Below are 25,063 nucleotides of genomic sequence, written 5' to 3'. Positions count from 1 at the left end.
ACAGGCCTCCTCCGCCTTCACAGGCATGGTCTGGAACCCCAGTTGTTTCCGTGCAGTTTCATCTCCTGCCTTTGCTCCCCTGTGAAGCCAAGCCGCGGTGGGCCATGTAATGTGAGAAGGACCTCTTAACCACACTGAGTGGCTCTAATGAGTTGCCAGCCTCGTGGGAACTCAGATCAGAGGAAGCAAGAGAGCAGGATGTCAGCCCAGATTATCCATGTGGAGCTGACGGGAGAACTGGCTCTCGGTGGGTCCATTAACTGTGTGACCCACGGCCCAGCCCAGAAGGTGAGAGCTGGGCATCGAGGGAGGCCAGGATGCGTCTGCGTGGCCCTGCCTGCTTTCCTGCCAGAGGGAGGACTCTCCCAGACATTTTACTAAATAGAAGTAGTCAGAAAAGAGGGAGGTGTGGACCTGGTTCCTTCTCCTGTTCTACAGCTGCACATTGAACACTGAGCTGGGCACCAGCGATACAGTGGTAAACAAGAAAGACTTTTCTGCCCTCACAGAGCAGTGGTTTTCAGCTACTTCCAGATAATCAGACCCCAAATATCAGCAGTTCTAGCTCTCTGCAAGTTAGCAAGGTTCCTGATTATCATAAAAGCAACAAACATCAATAGTGCATTTTATAAGGCATCCATGTAGAAGTGGGAAACTGATATAGAACGTTCTCGTTGCTTCCTTTCCCAAACGTAAGTACCATGGGAAAAAATGCATTGCTACTATGTCCTGCCTCTGTGAAAATCCAGGGGAAACAGGATACTACACATTGATTGCGGTTAGTTATCTTATGAGACTTAGATTTTAAACATCCCTGGATGCCAAGGAATCCTGAGGATGTATTCCCTAACACAAGGGTTGGCAATGCGTTGCTCAAACAAAGATCAAATATACACCAGCCATCCCTGCCTTCTCAACATTTATGAAATTCCACCTGCCAGTGCTTTCTAGAGCTGCTACCAATAGCCTCTGTGTGTCATCCTGTCCCCACTGCATAACACAAACACAAGCCCTTAAAGGGAGTATTTCCCTACTAAAAAGCCAGGTGGGGCTCTGTCCCCATCACACATATGTGCATTCATTTGTGCCTACGGGCCTGCCAGAAACATGGCTTGGAACTCTGGCGCCCTACGTTGGAAGGCGGCATTGCCAGGGAAGCCCAGAAATGGCATCTGAAGCTGGATCTCTTCCCCCCTTCACAGCTGGTTCCATGGGGAGCTTATTTCAGAAAATCATATCATTCTGTACTCTCCAAGCCTACATATCACAAGCTTCTGAGCTGCTTTCACCCTGGGCTACAATCTGTCTAGTTTTTTAAATTGAATAAAACAAGTTATATTTGACACTGCTTCTCATTAGGGCTTTCTTGTTCTGTGTTCTCTGTTTCAGCATTGGTTGGAGTTTACAAAGTCTGTGGGGAAGCAGTTGAGATGTAAGTATTGTCCATGAAAAGACGGAAGCCTCACCCCTGGGGAGGGTGGGAGGAAACCTCCCACTTGCAGTGAGTCTTGGGAATTTTCCACTGTTCGAAGTGTAAGTTGGCCCTAAACATGTGAAGATTTTCTTCAGATGGTTCAGAGACCTGTGCATCCCAGTGGGGCGGGGAGCCCAGTCATCCTCCTGGGAAGGTCTTCCCGATGGGCACCTCTTTTTCTCTGCAGCCCAGCCTCCATTCACCATGTGTTTCCGCGTGAAGTTTTACCCTGCAGACCCTGCTGCCCTGAAAGAAGAAATAACCAGGTAAGGCTGAGCCCATGTCCCTCAGCCTCTAAGACTTGTTGGAGAGGATAGGAAAGAGGGACTGTAGCTTCCTAGATCCTCTACTTTGGAAGCTCCCAGCTCTGATAGGCAAGGAATTCTTCCTAAATATAGCCTTACTTCTATATTTCATTTCCACATGCTCTCTTTGCTCATCCCCTCAGCAGAATTGCAACGGAGTGAGCTTCTTTCCTTCAAGAATACTTCCTCTTAAACTGGTCATCTGCAAAGGGGTCTGGAGTAATGAATTAATCAAAAGCATTTGTTCTTTTACCAATGATGTGGCCACCATGGATGTTTTTGGAGACGGCCGTGTTGCTTCTTATGTGGGGGCTTGAAATAGACTCCAGCAGCCTGATGTACTTGGGAAATGGTAAAGCAGGACACTGAAAAATGAGCTGGGAAACACTGAAGATTTTAAATCCAAGTGGGTGACCTCCCATGTGCTTGTGGATCAGGCCCGTGATAAACTCTTCACTGTGGGGATCGTGTTCTGTGGCAGGCAGCTACAGGGAATGAATCCTGTCTCACCCAGCACCACTTGGGGATGAGAAAGAACCTCTGTGCCCACACCATCCTACAAGAGGGTCAATGAATTGGAGCTTCAAAGCTCCCCCAAGGGTTTTGTGTATCTAAGCCAAATTCACTCTAAAAGTCTGATCTCAGAGATTTAGAACTCTCTGAACTGGGATCCTTAATTTTTATATTAGAAAGATGTCATTTGGACATTAGCAAAACCTTGATGTTACCTTGTAAAGGGTGGAGCCCTAGGTGAAGAGCTGATGCCAGGGAATCCTAGAGCCGGGGAAGAGACAGCTCTGCCAGCTCTGCCCCCGCCTCCCTAAAGCCTTACAGACAGCAAAGATTGGGACGAGGCCATTGCCAGCGTAGAGACTGCTTGTCCTCTAAGGCCTTGAGACCTATTTCTAGATGCTGAACTCCACATGAGCCCCAGTGGAGGTTGAGGGGAATCTTGCGAAGGAATCAAAAGGATCAGGAAGGTTGTTTCCTCCAGATGCTCTGAGCGCACCCACCACCCACTTCAAAGCACTGAGGACAGTGAAGTGTGTAGTTACAACCAAGTCTCGTGCTCCTTACTGGGCACATGGAAACTGCAGGCTCTGCTCATCCATGTGGAAGTGGATGTGGCCCCTACTTTGCCTGTGAAAACCAAGCTCATCCATATTGATGAGCAATCCTGTAGCTTTAGGCAGGAGAGTGAGGGTAGAACCACTGTGTTTAACAACTTAAACAGAGAGGAGTTTTGGTAAAGCACTAGCCTGCCCTGCTCACGACTTCCAGAGCGCTTGCCACAGTTCTGTACCTGCCCCTCCTTCCCCGCTTCCCTCCCCCTCCCCCCTTTCCTTTCCTTTCCTCCCTCCCTCCCCACCTTTCTCTCCTGAAAGAGGTGATGGTGCCAGGGCAGACCTAGAAGTCCACGCTCCTGTCCACATGTCAGGGCAGATTTAACACATCTTTGTTGAGAGCCTAGCACCTAGCCTCCTAACACCTCGCGTCAGGATCACCTTTTCTGCACCCACTGGACCAACAGTAAGGATGAGAGGGTTTGGTCTAACAACTCAGAGGGCTGCCAGTGACAGCACGACAGACACACGGCTTTCTGATTTGATTAAAGGACAAAAATATATAGTTCTCTTGGCCCTTAGGAGGAGGTCTTTTTCTTTTTTAAGATTTCTTTTTAATGTGTGGACCATTTTTAAAGTCTTTATTACATTTGTTACAGTATTGCTTCTGTTTTATGTGTTGGTTTTTTAGCTGTGAGGCATGTGGGATCTTAGCTCCCTGACCAGGGATCAAACCACACCCCCTGCATTGCAAGGCAAAGTCTAAACCACTGGACTGCCAGGGAAGTCCCAGGAGGAGGTCTCAACAATACAATTTTCTAAAACAAATGTCACTACATGATACTAATGTACAGACCCTCCTACCCAAGGAGCAGCATAGACCAGGAGGCTCAGATCCTGTTTCTGCTACTTCTTGGCTATGTGGCCTTGGACATAAAATAGTTAACTTCTCTGACCTTCAGATCCCTTATTTATAAATTGAGGATAGTAATAGTACCTCCCAGCTTCGTTGGGAGGATTAACCACTACACGGGGTCTTGTACTTCTTAATACACCCCCAGGGAGCCTCCTGGCACTGAGCGAAGGCTCACTGTTTACTGCCAGGTCGATCACATGGTCCGTGGACCTCAGGTGCTCTGCATGGGGCACAAGTACAGTTGGTTCTGGCTTTTCTCCCTTGTTTATGTGATAATCCCCACTCCTTTTCTGTCCTAGCTAGAGTCCTAACACTTAAGCAGCTAACTTGTGAGGACTGGGAAAGCCATGGCCAGGCCTCTCTCCAAGTCAGCAAACTTCAAAGACACTGGCAAGCATGTGAGCTCCTGCCCCTTCCGCATGCAGCTGTGCCCATCATCCTCGACTATTTTCCCCTTGCTCTCTGCCTCACCAGCCTTCCTTCCCTAGAGGGCATTTTCCAAGCGTTGTCAGGTGTGCGGACCTCAGGGTGCCTGGGCCTGATTTGGAGTCTTTGTGCCTCCCCCTCCCTGAGGCGTTCTGTGGAGGCCCTGGTCTTCTCTGCGTCTTTATCCTCATTCACATCCCTGCTGCTCTTAAAAGAGTGGGTACCTGCCCCGGCCTCATTCAATACCCATAATTCATTACTGGCTTAGAGCTCTCCACCCCACCTTCCTGCCAAACTAATTTAGCTGTCAGTGTGGTTTTTTCCCTGGCAATATCAGTCCTAAATTTCGCTGCCGTCTCAGCTACTTCCATAAAGCCAGGCTTAGAGGAGGGGATGAAGAAGAACTGTGCTTCAATTTATCTCTTGGACTCTTCCCAGATGATAAATTTAGTTGCCAAATCCTGATTAATCTCTTTTGTCATTTTTTAAATAAATAAATAGATTTTCTTGTCTGAGCTAGAGACAAGGCAGAGAAGATGGGGATTAGGCACCAGATAGGCACCAGATTTAGCTTTTAACAAGGGCTGCAGGTGTTCGAACTCATTGAAAGATCAAGTAATAGAAGGAAACTGAGTGCACATGGGGCCCCGCCTTCCAAGGAAGCAAACTGCCTGACACATGTTTGAGCAGGTGCTCAAAAAATGTTAATAGACTTTTCAGGTCATTTATTTTTTTAAAAAAAGTTAATAGAGTTTATAGGTAATGTATTCCATCAGTGAACATCACTTGAGCCTAGCTTAGGCTAAGATGGGTTGGCAAACTTTTTCTGTAAAAGACCAGATAGTAAGTATTTTAGGCTTTGTGGGCCATATGGTCTCCGTCGCAACTAATCTGTTCTACCATTGTAATGCGAAAGCAGCCACAGACAGTACATACATGAATGAGCCTGGCTCTGTTCCAATAAAACGTTATTTTATCTCACTGGGGACTCTGGTGGCAGGTTTAGTGTGCCAATCCTGGGAGAAGGAATCAAAAAGATCTGAGTTCAAATCCCAGGTGGTTCTTTAACTAGACGTGTGACAAGGCAAGCAACAATATCTCTGATCACTCCCTTTCCTCATGTATGAGACAGGGATAAAAACAGTAGTCACCTCATAGAATTGCTGAAAGAGTGCGTGTTAAACAGTACAGTGTGTGGCACACAGTATGTACTCAGTAAATCACTGCTATATTGTCTCTCTCCACTGGAATGTAAGCTCCATAAGAGCAGGGACTCTGCTTTGTCCTCTGCTGTATTCCCAGCACCTGTGGCTGTACCTGGCACATGTGTGTGCTCAGAACTAGATGGATAGATGGATGGGAGGTTGGATGGATGGATAGAGGGATGGTTGAATGGATGGATGGATGGATGGATGGGTTGGTGGTTGGATGGATAAATGGATGGATGGATGAATGAATGAGTGGATGGGTGGGTGGGAGGGAGGGTGAATAGGCACAGGATGTATAGGCTTTCTAGAAGAATATTAAAAGTGACAAAGCATAATCTCTAACTCCAAGGAGCCCGCAGTCTAGTTTGGGGGAGGAAGACATACTAAACAGGATCGTAGTTAGGAAAAGGGATGGCAGAAAATAGAGGAAACCAGGGGCAAAGAATCTAATGAAGGGAAGACAGGGCCAAAGGATCTTTTGGAAGAAACTCTTCAGGAGCTGCCAGTGCTTTCCAGAGTTCAGAACCTTTAATTGTGGAAACATCTCTGGATTCATCCCCATCCTCTGACATCAGAAATCAGAATGCCAAAGCCAGTTCCTTGGATGTACATGTTCCAGAAATACATAGGTTTTTCTTGGTCATCTTTTTTTTTTTTTAAAACCCTGAAGAATCTCTCTCTCTTTTTTTTTTTTTTTTTTGGCTGCGTTGGGTCTCTGTTGCCACATGCGGGCTTTCTCTAGTTACGGTGAGCAGGGGCTACTCTTCATTGTAGTGTGCGGGCTTCTCATTGCAGTGGCTTCTCTTGTTGCGGAGCACGGGCTCTACGCGCGCGGGCTTCAGTAGTTGTGGCTCACAGGCTCCAGAGCGCAGGCTCAGTAGTTGTGGTGCACCAGCTTAGGTGCTCCGCGGCATGTGGGATGTTCCCAGACCAGGGCTCGAACCCGTGTCCCCTGCACTGGCGGGTGGATTCTCAACCACTGCGCCACCAGGGAGGCCCTCCTTGGTCGTCTTTTAGGCTCTCACGCACTCTGCCTTTGGATGGTCCTCCATCAATTTAGGACAACCTGGCATTTAAACAAAAATGGAGGTGAGGTAAAGCCTCTTTGAAGCCAGAAGGAGATAGGCAAAGTTTAACCAAAAAAGTGTCCTAAAGAGAAAGCTTTTTGTCTTAAATCTGGTCTAAAGCTGATTTCTTTTTCATTCCAGTGAGAATGTCTCTCTGATGACAAAGAGTTCCCCTGACTTCATTTAGGACCCTTTTCTCCCTAACCATAGCTCACTGAATCACCATGCGGGTTCTGTTTCCTCAGCTGTAAAATGCGAGAGTTAGGCTCTGTAACTCCTACTATGAGGGTCTGAGACTGGGGAGCCCAACCAGCCTGCTCATTATGAGCTGCTCATTATAAGCAGGCTGATCCCTTGCCTGGCAACTCAGTGGCCCTGATGCCAATGCCTCAGGCAACAAGATAGTCTTCCTTAGGCCCTTATGTCGCAGGGGAGAACGTGCCAGGGCCTCTTGGGAATAGGTCTAAGGATGCTATGAGTCATGTGGGATGTATTTCCGTGACCAACAACACTGAGTCATTGGTTACCTCCTTAAACGAACAAAACACAAAGCTTGACGGAAGCTGCTGGGGGAGAAAAGGGAGGGGGGACCCCTAGTGTAACTGTCAGTTGATTCTTTCCTGAGCTCATCTCGTCCTCTGCAGACTGTGGTGTGTTTCTTTAGGATGTTGACTTGCCCCTCCATCCCCTCCCCCTCCAGTTGCTGCACCATATTGCTTGACAGTGTTCCCACGGCCTTACCCTTGACCTCCCTGTAGCTTTTCTACCTTCTGAAGTCTGAAGGAACCCCGCCCAGCAGCGGAAAAGCCTTGTTTCCTTTCCAGCTCACCTGAGGCACCTGTCATGCACCTATCGTGGTTCTCACTGTGAGGAGGAGCGTGTCCCCCTTGGAGCTCTAGAGGAGCCTTTTCAAACCCAGCAGCACCCACACACTGACTCTCACATGCTCCTCCCCGAGGTGGGGGGTGTTGTCCTCACCACCACATTGGGGACCACTATCCAGAGCCTTTGAAATATCGCCTTCAGTCCCGTACGTGCAGCCCCTGAATGTTGGACACAGACAAGCAGAGAGGTGTGGGAGGAGTGACGCATGAACTCAGGCCCCGGGAGTGATCTGTAAGTAAGAGGCCAAAGGCTTGCTGCTACATCCTGCCAAAGCCGGTGGAAGGTGGGAGTTGAAGCAGTGAGAGGCAGAGGAGCGCTGCCCCCTTCCTTCCACACACCTGTGGCATTTCTTCGTGGGAAGCAGAGTGAAGAGACGCTTGATCTGGTAGATCCGACTTAAAAAATGACTACTCATTGCACGATGTCTTTTTCCTTCAGTTTTCCTTGGGGCCGAGTGGGAGTGGTTGGGATAAGAAGGGGAGTTCTTGTTAACTTCCGGACCACAGTAGTCACCTTCCCTTTGGTTTGAGGAGGGCAGTCCATCCTGATGTGGTTAGAAGGATGCTTGCGAATTTTCTTAGGACAGTGCTTCATAAATTTTAATCTATGTACAGATCGCCTGGGGATCTTGTTAAAATGATTCGGTAGGTTTCACATTGGCCTAATTCTCCATTTCCAACAAGCTCCCAGATGCTGCTGATATCCCTGTCGTGTGGGCCACACTTTGAATAGCAAAGCTTTAGGAGAAAAGAAGGTTTGACTGCTCCTTCGTTTCTATTTAATGACTTGAATCACCAAGCCCCGAGCTCTCAGAGTCACGTGATGGTGCCCCTCCTCACCCCAGAAGTTGTGCTGTTGTTGGTCCTCTTTCTTTTGAGCATTTTCACATGATCAAGTGGGCATGGAATCCTCTGTTTTATTCTTCAGCCTGAAAACAGAAGCAATAGAAACACCTCTAGTTGTCCAGGGAGTGCCCAATTTCTTTTTGGTTCAAACTGATGGAATTTAAGGGAATTTTACCATATTCCCATTACTCCTGTGAGGATGCTGTAGTTATCTACGGCTGTTTAACAAAATGCCACAAAACTTCACTGAAAAGTATTTCTCATCTCTGAGTGTCTGTGGGTCAGGAATTCAGGAGCGGCTTAGCTGGGTGCTTCTGGCTCAGGGTCTCTCCTGGGGTTGCAGCCAAGCGGTTGGCTGGGCCTGTGGTCATCTGAAGCCTTGACCGGAGGATTCACTTCCAAGATGGTGTACTCACACGGTTGTTGGCAGAAAGCTTCAGTTTCTTGCTAGCTGTTGGCAAAACGCCTCAGTTCCTCACCACAGACCTTTCTATAGGGCTGCTTAAGTGTCCTCGAGCAGAGTGAGTGATCCAGGAGAAGGAGAGTGCAAGGAGGAAGCTGCAGGGACACTATGACCTAGTCTCAGATGTCAGACACTAACTACCGCTCCTTCTCTAGTCTGCTTGTCAGAAGCAAGCCACTGAGTGTAACCCACCCTCAAATGGAGTGAATTAAGCTCTACCTCTGGAAATGAGGAGTATCGAGGAATTTGTGAACTTTTTTTTTTTTAACCATGCCACACGGCTTGTGGGATCTTAGTTCCCCAGCCAGGGATTGAACCCACGACCTCAGCAGTGAAAGTGCAGAGTCCTAACCACTGGACCTCCAGGGAATTCCCTGTGGACATATTTTTAAACCACCACAGATGCCCCCTGCCAAGGACCCACTGTGGTAGGTGACTCACTTAAGGGTGTGATACCCCTGGCCTCTGCTCTTCTCAGGGCACCTGTGAGGTTATGAACATCAGAGACCCCGCTCCTTGTAAAGACCTTTCAGAATGGAACGTCAACAGTTCCATTCCATGGCAACAGAGTCCACCCAATTGCTTGTGAAACTACAAAGCAGTTATAGTGCAAAGAGGGTAGAATAACACAGTGATGAAGAGCCAACCTCAGTCCTGAATTTGAATCCTGGTTCTGCCACTTACCAGTTATGTGCCCATGAGAAGATCACTTAAGGCTCAGTTTATCTTTAAAAAGGGAGATAATAACAATATATATCTCAACGTGGTATGCGAAAATTAGGTGAGATGCTGATGTCAAGTGTGTAAGTCCTGGACTGGGAAATAGTAAGTGCTCAATACACATCGGCTACTATCAGCTGTTCTTGATAGCCTGCTTCCACCTGAGGTGAGAGCTTCCTACGGTTGAAGAAATATTAGCCACAAGTTTCTGCATTTCCTTCACCGGTGCCTCTTCTTACACCTTATTCAAATTCTGAGAGGTCTGGTTGACCTCTGCCCATAATGAGGGCCATTCCACGTATGGACAGATTGAATTGGCAAGCCGAGGCAGAACCCTCGCTGGGGCTAGTTCCTTCACCACCTCTCTGCTTCTTAAGAGGCAACGTCAGCAAGGAGAGAGGCCCCATCAGCCCCTCTCTTATGACAGAGGTTTCTTTCTCGGCACTGAATTGAGCGGGGCCGGCTCCTTCCAACTCCCAGCACTGGGGGACGATGCTTTTAACCAGGAAGTGCCATTTTTGTTTTGGTTTTTTTTTTTTTTTTTTTTTGCGGCACGTGGGCCTCTCACTGTCATGGCCTCTCCCGTTGCGGAGCACAGGCTCCGGACGCGCAGGCTCAGCGGCCATGGCTCACGGGCCCAGCCGCTCCGCGGCACGTGGGATCTTCCCGGACCGGGGCACGAACCCGTGTCCCCTGCATCGGCAGGCGGACTCCCAACCACTGTGCCACCAGGGAAGCCCGCCATTTCTGTTTTGAGCTACAGAAGGAAACTGACAGGTTGTTTTGAATTGAACTTCAAAATCAGTTCAGGGCAAAGTGCTTGAAAGAGCCTTCAGGGAAATGAAAAATGTTATTTGTTCTGTGGTATGTTTTGAGATTTTTGTTTTAATGTAGTAAAAGTGTCCCGACAGAGATTTTGATAGGCTTATATTACATATTTATGTCTTTAAAGCAATCAAAGAAATCCTTTATAGTTCATTTTCTGTTTTCTCTCCAGGTATTTAGTCTTCCTGCAGATCAAAAGGGATCTGTACCACGGCCGCCTCCTCTGTAAAACATCAGATGCTGCCTTGTTAGCAGCTTATATCCTTCAAGGTAATGACTTTTGACAGGACAAATTTGCCTTTCATGCTAAGTACTGATTACATTATTTCAGTTACTGCAGATGACTACTTCTTGGATATAAACAGTATCTAACTTGAAACAGAGCCCGAGTTAAAAGACTTTGCCTGGACTCCCTAGACCCAGGAAGCTCTGACCACGCAACCTTAAATCGTTTGTACCTCAAGTCTTTCTGGCAGCCCCTTCAGACTCTGTTCGGGGGGGGGTGACTTTCCTTGCACCCTTGGTCGATAAAGTTATTGAGACTCTGGAGAGTAATCCAAATCAGCTTTTTCTTGTCTTTTTATTCAAATCTCAAAGATGTGAAGCGCCTTGGAATTCTGGTATCTGTTTCAGAGACCTTTCCATTCAGAGTGCTCTAAGTTAAAAATGTTTCCAAGTAACAAACCCATTTTCTAACATGCAAAGAAGGCAGAGTTGGGGTTGTACTCAGCCAATACCCAGACTGGCGGTTTTTGCAAAACAGTGGGAAAGGTACGTACTCTTCGTATGTGATCCTTTCTCCTTTCGTGAAATGCAGGGGACTTCTGAGTATTCTAAGTTCGTAGACTTCTCTTAGTCCTTTGGCCTGAAGCTGTCACTGGGTTATTTTGGACCATAGCACTAAAATCATGAAGTTTCTATCAAAGAATCTGAATTCATAATCAGAAATCTGTGAACTCCAGGAAGCTACTTTGTGAACAGAACCTAAAAAAAATGCTTGCCAACAAGAAACTAAAGTTCTTCCGGCAAAAAAAAATATCACAGCTGCGTTAAGAGTGTAAAAGTCAGCCTATTGCAACTTTGACTTCTGAGACTCCTGTTTTTAAAAACCTCCTAAGCCTGAAGTCTAGAAGGTACTTGCCAACTTTAAGGTACCCAAAGATACTCCTTTCATTTTTTAAAGGAAAACCTGGTCCCATCTAAGTGAAATTTTAAACTCTAGTTTTACCCTGACAACCATATTGAAATTTTCTTTTTAATTTAAAGAAGTTATTGATATCCAACATTGATGTTTCCCATTTGGAGCTTTCTAAGTAAAATCATAATAAATGACTCCGTGGCTCAAGATCACTTCAGACTTTAAGCCCAGGGAAACCTTTAGTCTCTTGCTAAATGACAGAAATTCCCAAGTAGTCTGGAAGGCACGATGAGGAGACCTGTGCCACAGAACAATATTCAGTTGTGAAAAAAGGGCACATTTTCCTCTTAATATTTACTCCCCACTCAAGACTTCTCACCTGCACTGGTTGTGGTTCTCACTAGGGGAGGAGAAAAGACAACCACAAAGCAGCTGAACTTCTTAACATCCTTCCTCCTGACACCCACAGTGTTCCCTGTGGAATGCTGCATGTGGAGAAGGCTGGATTCTGACCTAGGGACACATTGTAGGGAGTAGCGTGGGCCCACTGGCCACCCCAGATCTGAGATCTCAGCAGCTTTGGGGATGGACTCTGTGAATCTGCAGGACGAGAAAGCCCCACCCCCTGCTGGGCACGGAGAAGTCAGCCTTAGGACCTGGTGCTCCTGAACTCAGCGGCACTTTCTGCTTATAGCCAGTCTTCCCACTCTGCAGCCCTCTCCAGGGGGCCTGGCACCTGTTCAGCCCTCAGTGAATGTTTATTCAGATGTATTCACTTGATCTGATTTGATTGGGACTGAGAGTTGAGTTCTGAGTTTGGGTCACGGTTCATTCATCATTTTGCTGTGTCCCTGCTAACATCCTCAAAACGAGATGTAGTCTTTGGAGGTGGCTCAGGCCCAAAAGCTTCTGTCTTTCTGATCAAGCTCACAGTTTCCTGTGCTGCCACAAAGAGCATTGTTCTCAGGCTCTCTTCTGGGAGCCTGTGGGCCATGGTGCAGGCTTCTGCTCTTTTATTGCAAATTTACATGCGGTGACCTCAGAACGCAGGGTCAGCTCTACCTTCTCTACTTGGCCTTGATATCAACTCAGTGTGCACACCTGGGAGAACAAAGGTGGGCCTGCTCCTGAGGAACATGCCCTCTGCCCGACTCACAGCTGTGCTCGGGATCCACTGTTCTTTGCAACTGTGGTGCAGACTTTAGCTTTTGCTCTCTGTGCTCATCTCTTGTTGTTTTGCCAGTGATGATTTACCTATCTCCACAACTGTTTTCCTCTACTTTCCTTTTGCAAGCGGAGATTGGGGATTATGACCCAGGAAAACACCCTGAAGGCTACAGCTCCAAGTTCCAGTTTTTCCCTAAACATTCAGAGAAGCTGGAAAGGAAGATTGCTGAGATTCACAAAACAGAACTCAGGTGCGTGACACTCGGTTCAGGCCAGGCCACTGTCTCCCTCACAGCCTGAGCACACAGCCTCTGCACTGCATCCTCTGCTCCTGCAGACCCAGCCTTCCTGACTCTGGGATGTACCATTTTCAGTGATCCACTGACAGTACAACCTCAAGGCTCCCTCTGCAAGAACAGTGGTGTAGGCTGAGGCTCAAAGGCAAGAGAGAAGCTATATAGGTAAGGAAAATGGAGAAGGACTGGCCTCTGAAAGGTATTTGCTTCACTAAGATAAATGAAGAGACAGAGGGAAGAATCATGAACTGGGGAAAAGGAAAAGGAAAACGTAAACAGCAGAAGAGGGAAGAGAGGAGGGGTTAAGCGGGGATGTGAAAAATGGGCAAGCCTCCGACCTTGGTCCGTGACAGTGACAGGTGGCTTCTGGATCAGTGGATGGGACCACACAGGGCTGGCCTGATTCATAGCTGGTGTGGGCACCTTGAGAGCACCTCGTTCAAGGGTGTGTCTTCAGCACTGCTTCGTCAACCCCACACCCCTGCACTGAGGGAAGGAGGGGAGAAGCAGCTGGAAGCAGGAGGCTCGTCCTCCTCAGATTCTCCTAGGTCACCCAGAATGTGCCACATCCCATAAAATAGCATCAATGCATCTTCTCACCCATATGAAATAGTGTTTTCGACAAAGGTTGGTTTTTAAAAAAGCAACAAAAGGGTGTTTAGGCTCTACTTTGTACGGCACACTGGAGCACAGATTCCCCAAACTGATAAACTAAGAAAAAATTTATATACAATACAGCATTGTAAAATAAAACCTGCTATTAATACAGTGCAATTTAAAAAAAAATCTTTTCAGATGTTTGTGTAACTACCTTTCTGGGGAAGGACAATGTCCAAGGGGTGGGAAAAAGATATTTCTAATGATAACATTAACCTTAAACTAGTTCCCACCTGATGCCCCCCAAAACAAAAAATCTTCACCTTCACTCAAAGATTTTACCAACAAATACGTCCCCAAAGCCTCTTTAGCCTTATAAACAGACCTCCTGCCCACTGTGTGTGGTTGGACTGGTCCCCACCCTCCAGAGGAATGGAGACACCTACCAGAGGTGGAATCCTAGCCGCCTCCCACCCCTCTCCCTGTGCAGGTGCTGCCCCAGCTCCTCCCATCACTCTTAGGGAATAGTGGCCCCTTGTGGTACAGGTCAGAATAAACACATCTGTGAGGGCTCCTGGCTCATTCAAAGGAGAGATCAAGGGTGCGCTGGGACAGCCGGGAGCCCCTGCCAGGAGGGTTTTAGGAGATGTCAGAGCAGTGGGGACAGTCCTCCAGAAACCTCATAGAAGTCAGGGGATCCCCCAGGAAATGATGCCCACGTTGAGGGTCCCAGAGGGTTGAGGGTGAATGCAGCCCACGGAGCCCTCCAGTCTCCACACAGGGAATAAGGAGGCTCCCTGGAAGGGGTAGCGGTGCTCAGCTGCCTCTGGTGCCCAGTCCTTTGCCTGCTGCGCCAGCATTTTCCAAAAACCTTCCCTGTGTCTCAGGTGCGCTGGTGGGTGTAAACATCTGCATTCTACAAAATGCCTCCTTACACAGGTACTACTTACACAGGCTTAGCCTCATCTTCATAATGTAAAACTGTGTCTGTGTTTCCTTTCTGCAACTCTAACATGCGTTCCTTGAGGGCCCAGACTGCACTATAGTTTATGGTGTATTTCATACAGGGCAGCACAGAAGCCGCTGAGGTGCTGATTGATTGATGCGTCTCCAGAAAGACACTAGAGGGAATCTGGTCTGCTTCTCCCTCAGGCTGGCTTGTCTTCCTGCCCTGCCGTATTACTTGAGGCAAATGATGAACTTAGAAAGTTTCAGTCCTGCCCAGCAGCCGTCAGAGTTGTTGACTTGACAAACTGCCCACACCTCCTCACACTGAAGCCAATCCCACATCTGTAGAAGGAGGTCAGCTTCCCAGGGCACTGGACCCTGAGAGAGCCTGTGGTGATCCTGCACTGGTTCTGTGTGGAGCCCATCCACGCCCCTGCTAAAGAGGCAGCCAGGAGGGGAGTGATGCTGAAGGCCCCTTCCTCAGATGGCTTGGTGCCAGCGCTGGTTTCTTCCTTTTTTCTGCTTGTTTCCTTTTCACAGTCATCACCCTGTGGGCAGACGGAGCTATTGTGGAGTCTGGAGAGCTCAGCACTGTCTTCTGTTGCATCTCTTTATCCTCCATTCCTGTGTTCCCATTTGGTAAAGGAAGAGGGTTAGGCAGCAAGATATACAGGTCCCTTCTTTGTGTTTCAGTCTAGATCAGATGGCCTGCAGCCAGCCTACAGATGTATTTTTTTTCTGCCCCCATAGTACTTAAAACCGAAATGCCACATAAAATTCGGTATCTGTGAATTCTCTTTAAAAATCACACCTGGGCTTCCCTGGTGGTGCAGTGGTTGAGAGTCCACCTGCCGATGCAGGGGACACGGGTTCGTGCCCCGGTCTGGGAAGATCCCACATGCCGCGGAGCGGCTGGGCCCGTGAGCCATGGCCGCTGAGCCTCTGCGTCTGGAGCCTGTGCTCCGCAACGGGAGAGGCCACAACAGTGAGAGGCCCACGTACCGCAAAAAAAAAAAAAAAAAAAAAAAAATCACACCTAGCAATGATGGTGTGACTACAATCCAAGACTGCATTCCAAGACTATAGCTGAGGAGCAGCTGCCCTCATTAGACGGGGTGGCACTCCCAGTTTGCCCTAGTCCCCACCACTCCCTATTGTATTACACTCAGCCCATGTCATTCATTATGTAGCCTGCCTCACTCTGAAGACTTCCAAGGTTTTGACCCTAGATAACAGTCTCTGAAGTCGGTCCTAGGACGGAGCAGGGAGCACACTCTATGGAAAAATCGGAGTGTGAGACACCCTGACCACTTCCTAATTGAGTTTACCTCAGGGGAACCTATGGGAGCAGGAAATCCTGAAATCATCCCATTTTCTTTATTCCAGTGGCCAAACACCAGCAACATCAGAGCTGAACTTTTTAAGAAAAGCGCAGACGTTGGAGACATACGGAGTGGACCCTCACCCGTGTAAGGTAAGACCCGCCCCCATGGCTGGAGACTGCGCTGACCTTGCCTTCTCTAGGCAGGGGTCCCCGGTCCGTGGCCTGTCAGGGCCGCACAGCAGGAAGTGAGCGGCGGCGAGCGAGCGGAGCTTCATCTGCCACTCCCCATCGCTCGCGTTATGGCCTGAACCATCTTCCCCCCCGCCCCCGTCCATGGAAAAATTGTCTTCCACAAAACTGGTCCCTGGTGCCAAAAAGGTTGGGGACCGCTGCTCTAGAGGGTGACAGGCAGGGAGGGGCCACACGCCTGTGCCACCCGCCCCTTCAATATTGGGATGATTGGCTTTTTTAGTGACAGACACCAGAGAAAATGTCTCATTGTGAAAACTCCTCTGGATTCCACGCTGCATAATCTTGTGGTGCCACGTCGATGTCAGAGGGTCCGAGGCAAAGTCCATCTAAATAACAAATTGGAAACCGGGGCCCCACTTTGGCAGCAGTGGGTAATTTGGTGGAAGTGAAGAGAAGAGGAATGGGGGAGGCCCCCCACAGGGAATGATCAGAGGCTGCTCAGCGCACTGCCCACCCTTCCCTGACCCGTAATCTAGTTTCTTTCCAAGAGTGGGTTTTTATTGACTGCAGCGGCCTAAGTCACTGTGTGGAACTGCAGTGGAGTCACGTTTAATTCCCTTATGCGCGTGTGAGGGCGGGACAGGAACCAGCCAGGGAGGCTCTGCCCAGAGAGGAACCTCTGTGATTACTCACGTGAGTCTGGCATTTCAGAGACGAGCTCGGGCAGCCACTCGAGACTGTGGAAAGCAGTGGAGACCCGTGGCCTCTTCCTGTCTCTCTGTGGCCGGGTCCCTGCGCTTCATCTCCTCATCCCAGCTGCTCTGACACTTCTGGTCTCTGCCTCAGTTTCCCCAAATCTTTGCCTCTCTCTTTCCACTACTGGAGAGACCCCAGTATCACAAGTAAAACTGATTCTCAAACACTGACCTCTTCTTCCTAATAAGTGAGGGGCACCATAAGTTTCCCCCAAAAATTAATAGAATGGAAACCGAGGAACCCAGTGATGTGGAGGCAGAGTTGCGTTTCCCTTGGCCGCTTGGTGAGGAGATGGTGATGTTTTTGTTGCATAGGATCTAATGCCGAAACTTCAAATACGAACTTTGAGAACATTCTGGCACTCAGAAACCTGGTCACCCTCCCAGCTCCACAGTTCCCTATCTACCAGCACAGCCTACTGAAGATAACCCCTGTGCTCTTGGGGGCCAGCACTGTCAGAAAACACATTCATGCCATTTTATACCAAAAAAAAAAAAGAAGACATATGGATATTTACAAATGAATTAGCAAAGCTTCCTGAATAATGCCTTGTGTACAACCGATGTAGTTTAACTTGCATAAATTCCTCAGATACTATCAGCAGGGGGCTGCAGAGGACTGACTGACAAGAGCGTTGGAGTCAGCTGGCCTTGGCTCCGGGGCCGGTCTCCTCCTTCCTGGGGCCTTCAGAAACTTCCCTGAGCCTGGCTTTCCTCATCCGTGTTAAAGTCCTCAGCAGATACTCCGCACCTGTGCTCCCTGAACTGCTGAGTCACTTCAGGGCCTGAAAAGACAACAGCTGCCTTCTTCTCTTCTCCGCCATCCTATGTGCGGCTGGATTTGCTCCATGTCTTCTCACAAGACTTTCAGGATCAAGCAATTCCTGGCCAAGAAACAAAAGCAGAATCATCCCATTCCCCAATGGATTCGAATGAAAACTGGTAATAAAATGAGGTACAACTCCAAGAGAAGACATTGGAGAAGAACCACGCTGGGTCTGTAAGGAGCCTCGCATATGAAGTGGCGCACATTTATGCTGCGTCAAGGTCACTTTCATCTTACCATATCACTTTGAGAACATCACTACCGTCTGACCAGCTGGGTGTGTTTTATTGGGAAAATTATTTTTCTCTTTGCGCGTTTCTGCACTAGTGCTTTGGTTTAGTAGTAAATATGTGAGACCTTTGGTTAGAAGGAAAAAAAAAAAAGACATAGCTGCCTAAAGATAGATATGGTCAACAGAAGATGTCAGGTCACCTCTGCATTTAACCCCACATCTGTCCAGTCCCCTTGAGGCCACACAGAGTGCCCACCTCTTCAGAGATGGGTCCCTAGGCAGGGCTGTCACCTGATGGCACGCAGAGGTGGGCTGACAGTGAACCTGAGCATGACAACTGAGTGTAGCAGGGTGGGGATTCTCTGCTGTTGCCTATGGGGGTCTGGAAGCTACAGCGGCAGCCAGCTTGGTGTCCAGCCCAAATCCACATGCACCTTAGGACTGCGGGGGTCCTGGCTCAGGCCTGTCTTTTGACGAGTCTGTCCACCAACAGACACAGAGGTGAAGAGGCTACAGGAAGGAACCGGCTTTCACACCAGGCACTGCACAAGGCCCAATCCCATATATCATATCATTTCATCCCCACGGCACCCACTCCTAGAAGGAGAGAGGGAAGAGAGGTTTGTGGCACACCTTCCCTAGCAGGCCCACTGGAATCCTTTCACATTATTTTCTTCTCTAATCCTCCTGCCAGCACTGGGAGGTGGATATTATTCTTCCTGATTTACAGACAAGAAGATGAAGAAGACGAAGGTTCCAGGAGGCCACAGTGTACAAGGCCCTGAGCGGCAGAGCAAGAATATATGAACTAAGGTCACTTCCTGTTGCTGTGTCTCTGTAAGGAGCAGAAGCCCCCAGGAGGCTTCCTCTGGGGAGAAGGTGGGAGCAGTCATCTTGCTGGGATTCCACTTGTTCCTGGGCCCCGTACTACTTGCTTACCCGGGGCCACGTCAGGGCCCTGCTGCAGACCCCGCGGCTCATCTCATTAGGCTCTGGCTCAGGATTCCCTCGGCCCTCCTGAGGAAGGAGAACAGTTTGGGAGCCTTTACTCTTGTCATTCAGGAGAGTCACTTTGGTGATAGGCTACCAAGCCCTCGCCTTAATGTTGCTACAAGGAGAGCCGAAATAAGCTGGAGTGCTTGGTGTAATAAATACTGATGATTTCTACTAACAGAGAGGCAATTACTGGGGCCCTGGGAATCTGGGGCACACAGCCCTAGGGAGGACAGAAGAAGAGGAATCGTTTCGATAATTAAATGAGATCAGACCAACGCTTCGGATGGGCTCTGTTCTCCTGGACTGATTAAGAAGCTGCTGTTCTTTCTGATGGTTTCTTTCTGCCCAGAGGGTCCTTGCCTGGCCCTGGGACTAGGAAGAGGATATCCTACCCACTCTGGGTGGGACAGCCGGAGGGCTCCAGTAGCTAGCTGTCTTACACTAATACCCAAACTCTGAACTTGCACAAGCTGTCCTGAGCTCTCTGCCTTTCCCCTGACCCCCAGCTCCTGGCAGGAGCCCCTAGCAGACCAAGCCTACAGCTGCTGGATGAGGAGGATGGAGCAAACCACTGACAGCCCAGTGTTGCGTCTGCTCCCCGGCCCTGACACCTCTCCAACCTCTCACCATCTTGTTCCTTCCAGGGGGCCTGGGACTGGTTGTTTGCCTTGGGTCTCCTGCAGGCCCAGACTGTGGCCTCCTGCCCTGTCAAGGATTTGAAGTGGTCGGACCCACCACATGAGCCCAGCCTTATCATGAATCATGAAGGTGCCATTTATTGAGCGCCTCCACATGCCAGCCACTTACACTATCTCATTTAACCTTTTTTTTTTTTTTTTTTGGCCACGCCGCACGGCACGTGGGATTTTGGTTCCCCAACCAGGGATCGAACCTGTGCCCCCTGCAGTGGAAGCGTGGAGTCTTAACCACTGGACCACCAGGGAAGTCCCAATCTCATTTAATCTTTACAACAACACTGCCAAGAAGACATTCTTGGGCTTCCTTGGTAGCGCAGTGGTTAAGAATCCGCCTGCCAGAAGACCTAAATAGACATTTCTCCAAAGAAGACATACAGATTACCAACAAACACGTGAAAGGATGCTCAACATCACTAACCATTAGAGAAATGGAAATCAAAACTACAACGAGGTATCACCTCACACTGGTCAGAATGGTCATCATCAAAAAATCTACAGACAATAAATGCTGGAGAGGATGTGGAGAAAAGGGAACCCTCTTGCACTGTTGGTGGGAATGTAAATTGATACAGCCACTATGGAGAACAGTATGGAGGTTCCTTAAAAACCTAAAACTAGAACTGCCATACGACCCAGCAATCCCACTACTGGGCATATACCCTGAGAAAACTGTAATTCAAAAAGAGTCATGTACCAAAATGTTCATTGCAGCACTATTTACAATAGCCAGGACATGGAAGCAACCTAAGTGTCCATCGACAGATGAATGGATAAAGAAGATGTGGCACATATATACAGTGGAATATTACTCGGCCATAAAAAGAAAGAAAATTGAGTTATTTGTAGTGAGGTGGATGGACCTAGAGTCTGTCATACAGAGTGAAGTAAATCAGAAAAACAAATACCGAATGCTGATACATACATATATGGAATCTAAAAAAAAAAGGGGTTATAAAGAACCTAGGGGCAGGACAGGAATAAAGACGCAGACGTAGAGAATGGACGTGAGGACACGGAGAGGGGGAAGGGTAAGCTCAGATGAAGTGAGAGAGTGGCATGGACATATGTACACTACCAAATGTAAAATAGATAGCTAGTGGGAAGCAGCCACATAGCACAGGGAGATCAGCTCCGTACTGTGTGACCACCTAGACGAGTAGGATAGGGAGGGTGGGAGGGAGATGCAAGAGGGAGGAGATAATGGGGATATATGTATATGGATAGCTGATACACTTTGTTATAAAGCAGAAACTAACACACAATTGTAAAGCAATTATACTCCAATAAAGATGTTAAAAAGAAAAACAATCAACAAAAAGTAAAAAAATAAATAAAAGATATGGCACATATATACAATGGAATACTACTCAGCCATAAAAAGAAACAAAATTGACTTATTTGTAGTGAGATGGATAGACCTAGAGACTGTCGTACAGAGTGAAGTAAGTCAGAAAAACAAATACCGTATGCTAACACGTATATATGGAATCTAAAAAAAAAAATGGTTCTGAAGAACCTAGGGGTAGGACAGGAATAAAGATGCAGACATAGAGAATGGACTTGAGGACATGGGGAAGGGGAAGGGGAAGATGGGACGAAGTGAGAGAGTAGCATTGACATATATACACTACCAAATGTCAAATAGATCGCTAGTGAGTAGCAGCCGCATAGCACAGGGAGATCAGCTCCATACTTTGTGACCACCTAGAGGGGTGGCATAGGGAGGGTGGGAGGGAGATGCAAGAGGGAGAGGATATGGGGATATGTGTACACATATACCTGATTCACTTTGTTATAAAGCAACAACTAACACAACATTGTAAAGCAATTATACTCCAATAAAGATGTTTAAAAAAAAAAAAGAAGAATCCGCCTGCCAATGCAGGGGACACAGGTTTGAGGCCTGGTCCAGGAAGATCCCACATGCCGCGGAGCAACTAAGCCCGTGTGCCATAACCACTGAGCCTGTGCTCTAGAGCACATGAGCCACAACTGCTGAGCCCACATGCTACAACTACTGATGCCCGCGTGCCTAGAGCCCATGCTCCACAATAAGAGAAGTCACTGCAATGAGAAGCCCGTGCGCCGCAACGAAGAGTAGCCCCCACTCGCCGCCACTAGAGAAAGCCTACGCGCAGCAACAAAGACCCAATGCAGCCAAAAATAAATAAAATAATAAATTTATTTTTAAAAAAAGAAGACATTCTTGTCTTCTTTTTAAGATGAGAACACTGAGCTCTGAGGAACTAACTAACATGTCCAGTGTTAGTAGCAAGGATGATACTGGGACTCAAACTTGGAGTTGTGGAGTCTCAGTGCTGTGCTCTTTCAGTTATCATTCATGGTCTTCCATCTGGAGAGGTGGCATTTATTTAGGAACAAAGTGGGACTCACTGCCAGTTCTGATCAAGAGAGGACAAAAGACCTACGAGACTACTGAAATCATCACAGAAAAATGTAATGTAAATTCACCAAATGGCTTTATGTCTGTTTTGTATAGATAGACCAGGAGAAAATTGATTTCAGCAGGGTCTAGGTTAGGTCAACCACACAAATAAAATGATAGTGTCATTCCCTTGCTCTTAAAATAGGATCATTACTTTCATAATCCAGCTACCAAAGCTCCTCTCTAAATAAACCCGCTCCCCATCTTGACACGTTGCCCTTGACCTCAGAGAAGCAGAACAAGAAGCATCAGTGATGACTTGCCCTCACCCTCAGGTGGGCCCCTCTTGGCTACTGCGGGGAGCGTGTTAGGTTTACTGCCAAAATGAAGAACTAAAGCCACTTAAGTGGCAAGTTTCTGCCCAGATTCCCATTTCTGAGCTGTCACGGGTTGATGCCACGCCTCTTCCAGGGTGCCTGCCTCCTCCTCCTCATTTCCACTCTGGTTTCTTGTGGCTGTGTTTCAGTGTATTAAAACTGGGTGGTTCTCATGGTTGATTGAATGTGAAGGTCCCCAGCTATGAGCCCTTTCAGGTATGGGCACCACTGTCTGGAAGAGCATATGGAATCTTCTTCTCTCAGGTTTTTTAAGAATAATAGAGGCTTCATCCACCCAGACTGAATTAGTTTCAGTCGTGCTCCAGAGAGGGGATGGCTGACTTGAGAGGCATAACAACCAAGAATGCTGTGGTCCTGACTCAGACACATCCAGGATGTCCTCTGGGGAGCAGCAGACAGAAGCCTACTTCATTGTATCCAGAGGTAGATCTGGGCAAAGATGGCCAGATGTCCCTATTTCCAAGAACCAGTCAGTACTCTGATTTCCAAAAATCCTTTTCTAGACAGAGTGATCATCTTAGGGTGAACATTTGATGCTGATGTATTGATGCGGGTCAAGTGTGATGGTGGGTTCCATATGAACATGAATGACTGTGCGAATCCATCCCCTCCTCAAGGAAAACACAGTGGCCTTGTCCTGGCAGTACATCATCTAGGCCATCTCCCTAAAATCGGATGGAAGTATCGATAGTATTTCTTGGAGTATGTATTATTGTCCTCATCTTACAGATGAGGAAACTGAGGTCCAGAGAAGCAAGTAGAACCAAGGCTGAAGCTTCTTCCACAAGGATGAAAAATGGAAAATAGATTTGTCACCTCACAACCATAGAAGCAAACTAAAGTCTTTTGACTGTTAACTGATGTAGAGCGGTCCTGGCGATATCTGCTGTGGGGCTGTCAGGACCTGAGTTTTTATTCCACCTCCCAGATAATTAATGGCTCCGTCCTGTGGGTGCTGATTGCATTGGGATGGGCAGGGGACAGGGAGGAAAGATAGAATCCAGCCTGATAAGATGGAAGAGCTGAGGAGCAGCTTACTGCCACCTGTGTCACTTCTCTCCTCATCCTCATTTCCTTCTCTTTCTGTCACATAACTTGTCCTTCCACATACAAATCCAAAGGGCAGGCTCACAAGGAGAATGGCCTGTTAGACGAAAGAAACTGGGAAACTTGTGGCTGCCTGTTTGTGTTTTCACGCTGGTCCACGCTCTTTTTTTTTTTTTTTTCGGGTGTGCTGTGCAGCTTGGGGGATCCTAGTTCCCAGCCAGGGATTGAACCTGAGCCCTCAGCAGTGAAAGCAAGTGTGGAATCCCAACCACTGGACCAGTAGGGAACTCCCTGGTGCTGGTCCAGATGTGAGGTTTCTTGTTGTAATTCCAATCCCATGCCTCATGTGCCAGAGACGAGTAGCAAACATCCAAGCTGCCCGCACTGTGGATGCCCATGTGCCAGGGCCTTGCAGCTCCACCTGCAACTGTTGCATTGGAAGCAGTTTGGATAATTGCTCTCTTCACATGGGAGGATGGATTGGGATTGCACAAGGTGCTATTATTACTCATTGGGATAATAAGTAATACTTATTGGCGTCTAATAGGGATTTACTCCCAGTTTGTTCCCTGTTCCAAATCAGCCAGTCTGGTCAGGAGAGACTGTTCCCCTCTAACTCCAATACCTGCCTTCACTTGGAGGCCGGCCCTGTGGTGTCCGGGTGGTGCAGATGGCCAGCACCACCCAGTTCATGGGAGGACCTGCCCTTCCCTTTGCTCTGGCCAGAGACAGGCCTGTCACTGCGATGACTCTCACAGATGTCCTTCCCCTCCTGCCCACTTCACTTTTCCCCCGGACCCCCAGTGTATCACCCACATCCCCCTTCTCCATGGTCCCTAACAATGAGTAACTTCTCCCTTTCTACCTCAACCTTCTTTTCCTAAATAGCAAAATTTAAATCCATCAGCATCAGGAAAAATGGTAAAATGTTAGGCTTTTTTAAAAGAGATTCTGTATTGAGTTCAATAAACTCAGCTAATCAGTAGCAGCTATAATATTATTAACAACAACACAACCATTAGCGTGTATTGGGTGCTTACTGAGCACAGCCTAAGAGGCAGATGATATCATCAACCCTGACTTGACAGCGAGGGGCCTGAAACACAGGGCAACGAAGGGACCTGGCTGAGGCCACACGGGCGGTGAGTGCAGAGCCAGGACCTGGGCCGACTGACCCAGAGCCCATGGTTCTGGCGCAGGTGCTCTTCTACCATTGCCCACAGGGGCCTGGAGTGCGAGACCTGGAGGGAGGCCTTCCCTGCCCACTTCGCTGCTTCCCGTCCCTCCTCTACCATCCACAATCCATCCACAAGCCTCTGCAGGCCCTGCCCTTCCTTTCCATCCTTCCGCCTGTTCTTCCTTCTGGGCCTGTCCTTCAGCGAGCAGCAGAAGACACCTTCCGCCCTCTGCCCCACCGTGCCCTCCCCTCGTTCTGCTCACGTGTGGGCTTCCCCCCCGCCGCCGGCAGCCACACTGGTCCCTCTGGCCCCCACCTAACTGCCTCACACATTCTCCTGATAAACGTCTGCTGCAGGCCTGTTCTCTGAGTACAAATAAGGTAAGGCCTCCACCCTCGAGTCTCTGTCTAAACCCGCAGTTGTAGGCCTTGCTCGGGTCCTGCCTGCACAGTGAGCTGAAGGCCTCCCGGTGCCCACCCTCCAACCCTGTGCGCAGAGCCCTCCCTCACCCACCGCCGCCCCCCCCAGGCCAGCCTGCCCAGTTAGTGCCAGTGCCCCCTGTGAGGGACAGTGTTTGTGTGCAGTGCTGGCGCTCAGCTGTTAGCACCCACCACCAAGCCCTGATGACAGGCAGGGGGAAGCCCAGCCCCGTGGCTTCAAAGTATCTCCATTCAGGTTATTTTTAAA

The 25,063-nt window shown here is 48.4% G+C and overlaps 2 protein-coding genes across 7 annotated transcripts in view; both read left to right on the top strand.

Annotated features, from left to right (window-relative positions):
- The window catches only part of FRMD5 (FERM domain containing 5), a gene marked incomplete at both ends in the record, with an annotated part of 341,415 nt that overhangs the window by 299,503 nt on the left and 16,849 nt on the right, over window positions 1-25,063 (top strand). For 4 of the 6 annotated variants that reach the window (XM_082854359.1, XM_082854358.1, XM_082854357.1 and 1 more), the window contains 5 exons: window positions 1,390-1,432; window positions 1,662-1,740; window positions 10,371-10,468; window positions 12,631-12,754; window positions 15,731-15,818. In XM_082854359.1, coding sequence (XP_082710485.1) covers window positions 1,390-1,432; window positions 1,662-1,740; window positions 10,371-10,468; window positions 12,631-12,754; window positions 15,731-15,818 — 432 coding nt within the window. Of the gene's footprint in view, window positions 1-1,389; window positions 1,433-1,580; window positions 1,741-10,370; window positions 10,469-12,630; window positions 12,755-15,730; window positions 15,819-25,063 lie in introns of those variants that run through there. The other 2 variants (XM_082854356.1, XM_082854361.1) reach the window with 2 other exon arrangements.
- LOC309974583 (large ribosomal subunit protein eL39-like) lies at window positions 17,464-17,619 on the top strand (the record flags this gene model as incomplete). Its single annotated transcript, XM_082859244.1, has 1 exon — window positions 17,464-17,619. One exon carries the CDS (start codon window positions 17,464-17,466, stop codon window positions 17,617-17,619), a length of 156 nt encoding a protein of 51 aa, XP_082715370.1.

The sequence above is a fragment of the Leucopleurus acutus genome (genome assembly GCF_964270905.1).
Source record: "Leucopleurus acutus genome assembly, chromosome: 1".
NCBI lineage: Eukaryota > Metazoa > Chordata > Mammalia > Artiodactyla > Delphinidae > Leucopleurus > Leucopleurus acutus.
This window is presented reverse-complemented; position numbering and strand designations above follow the sequence as displayed.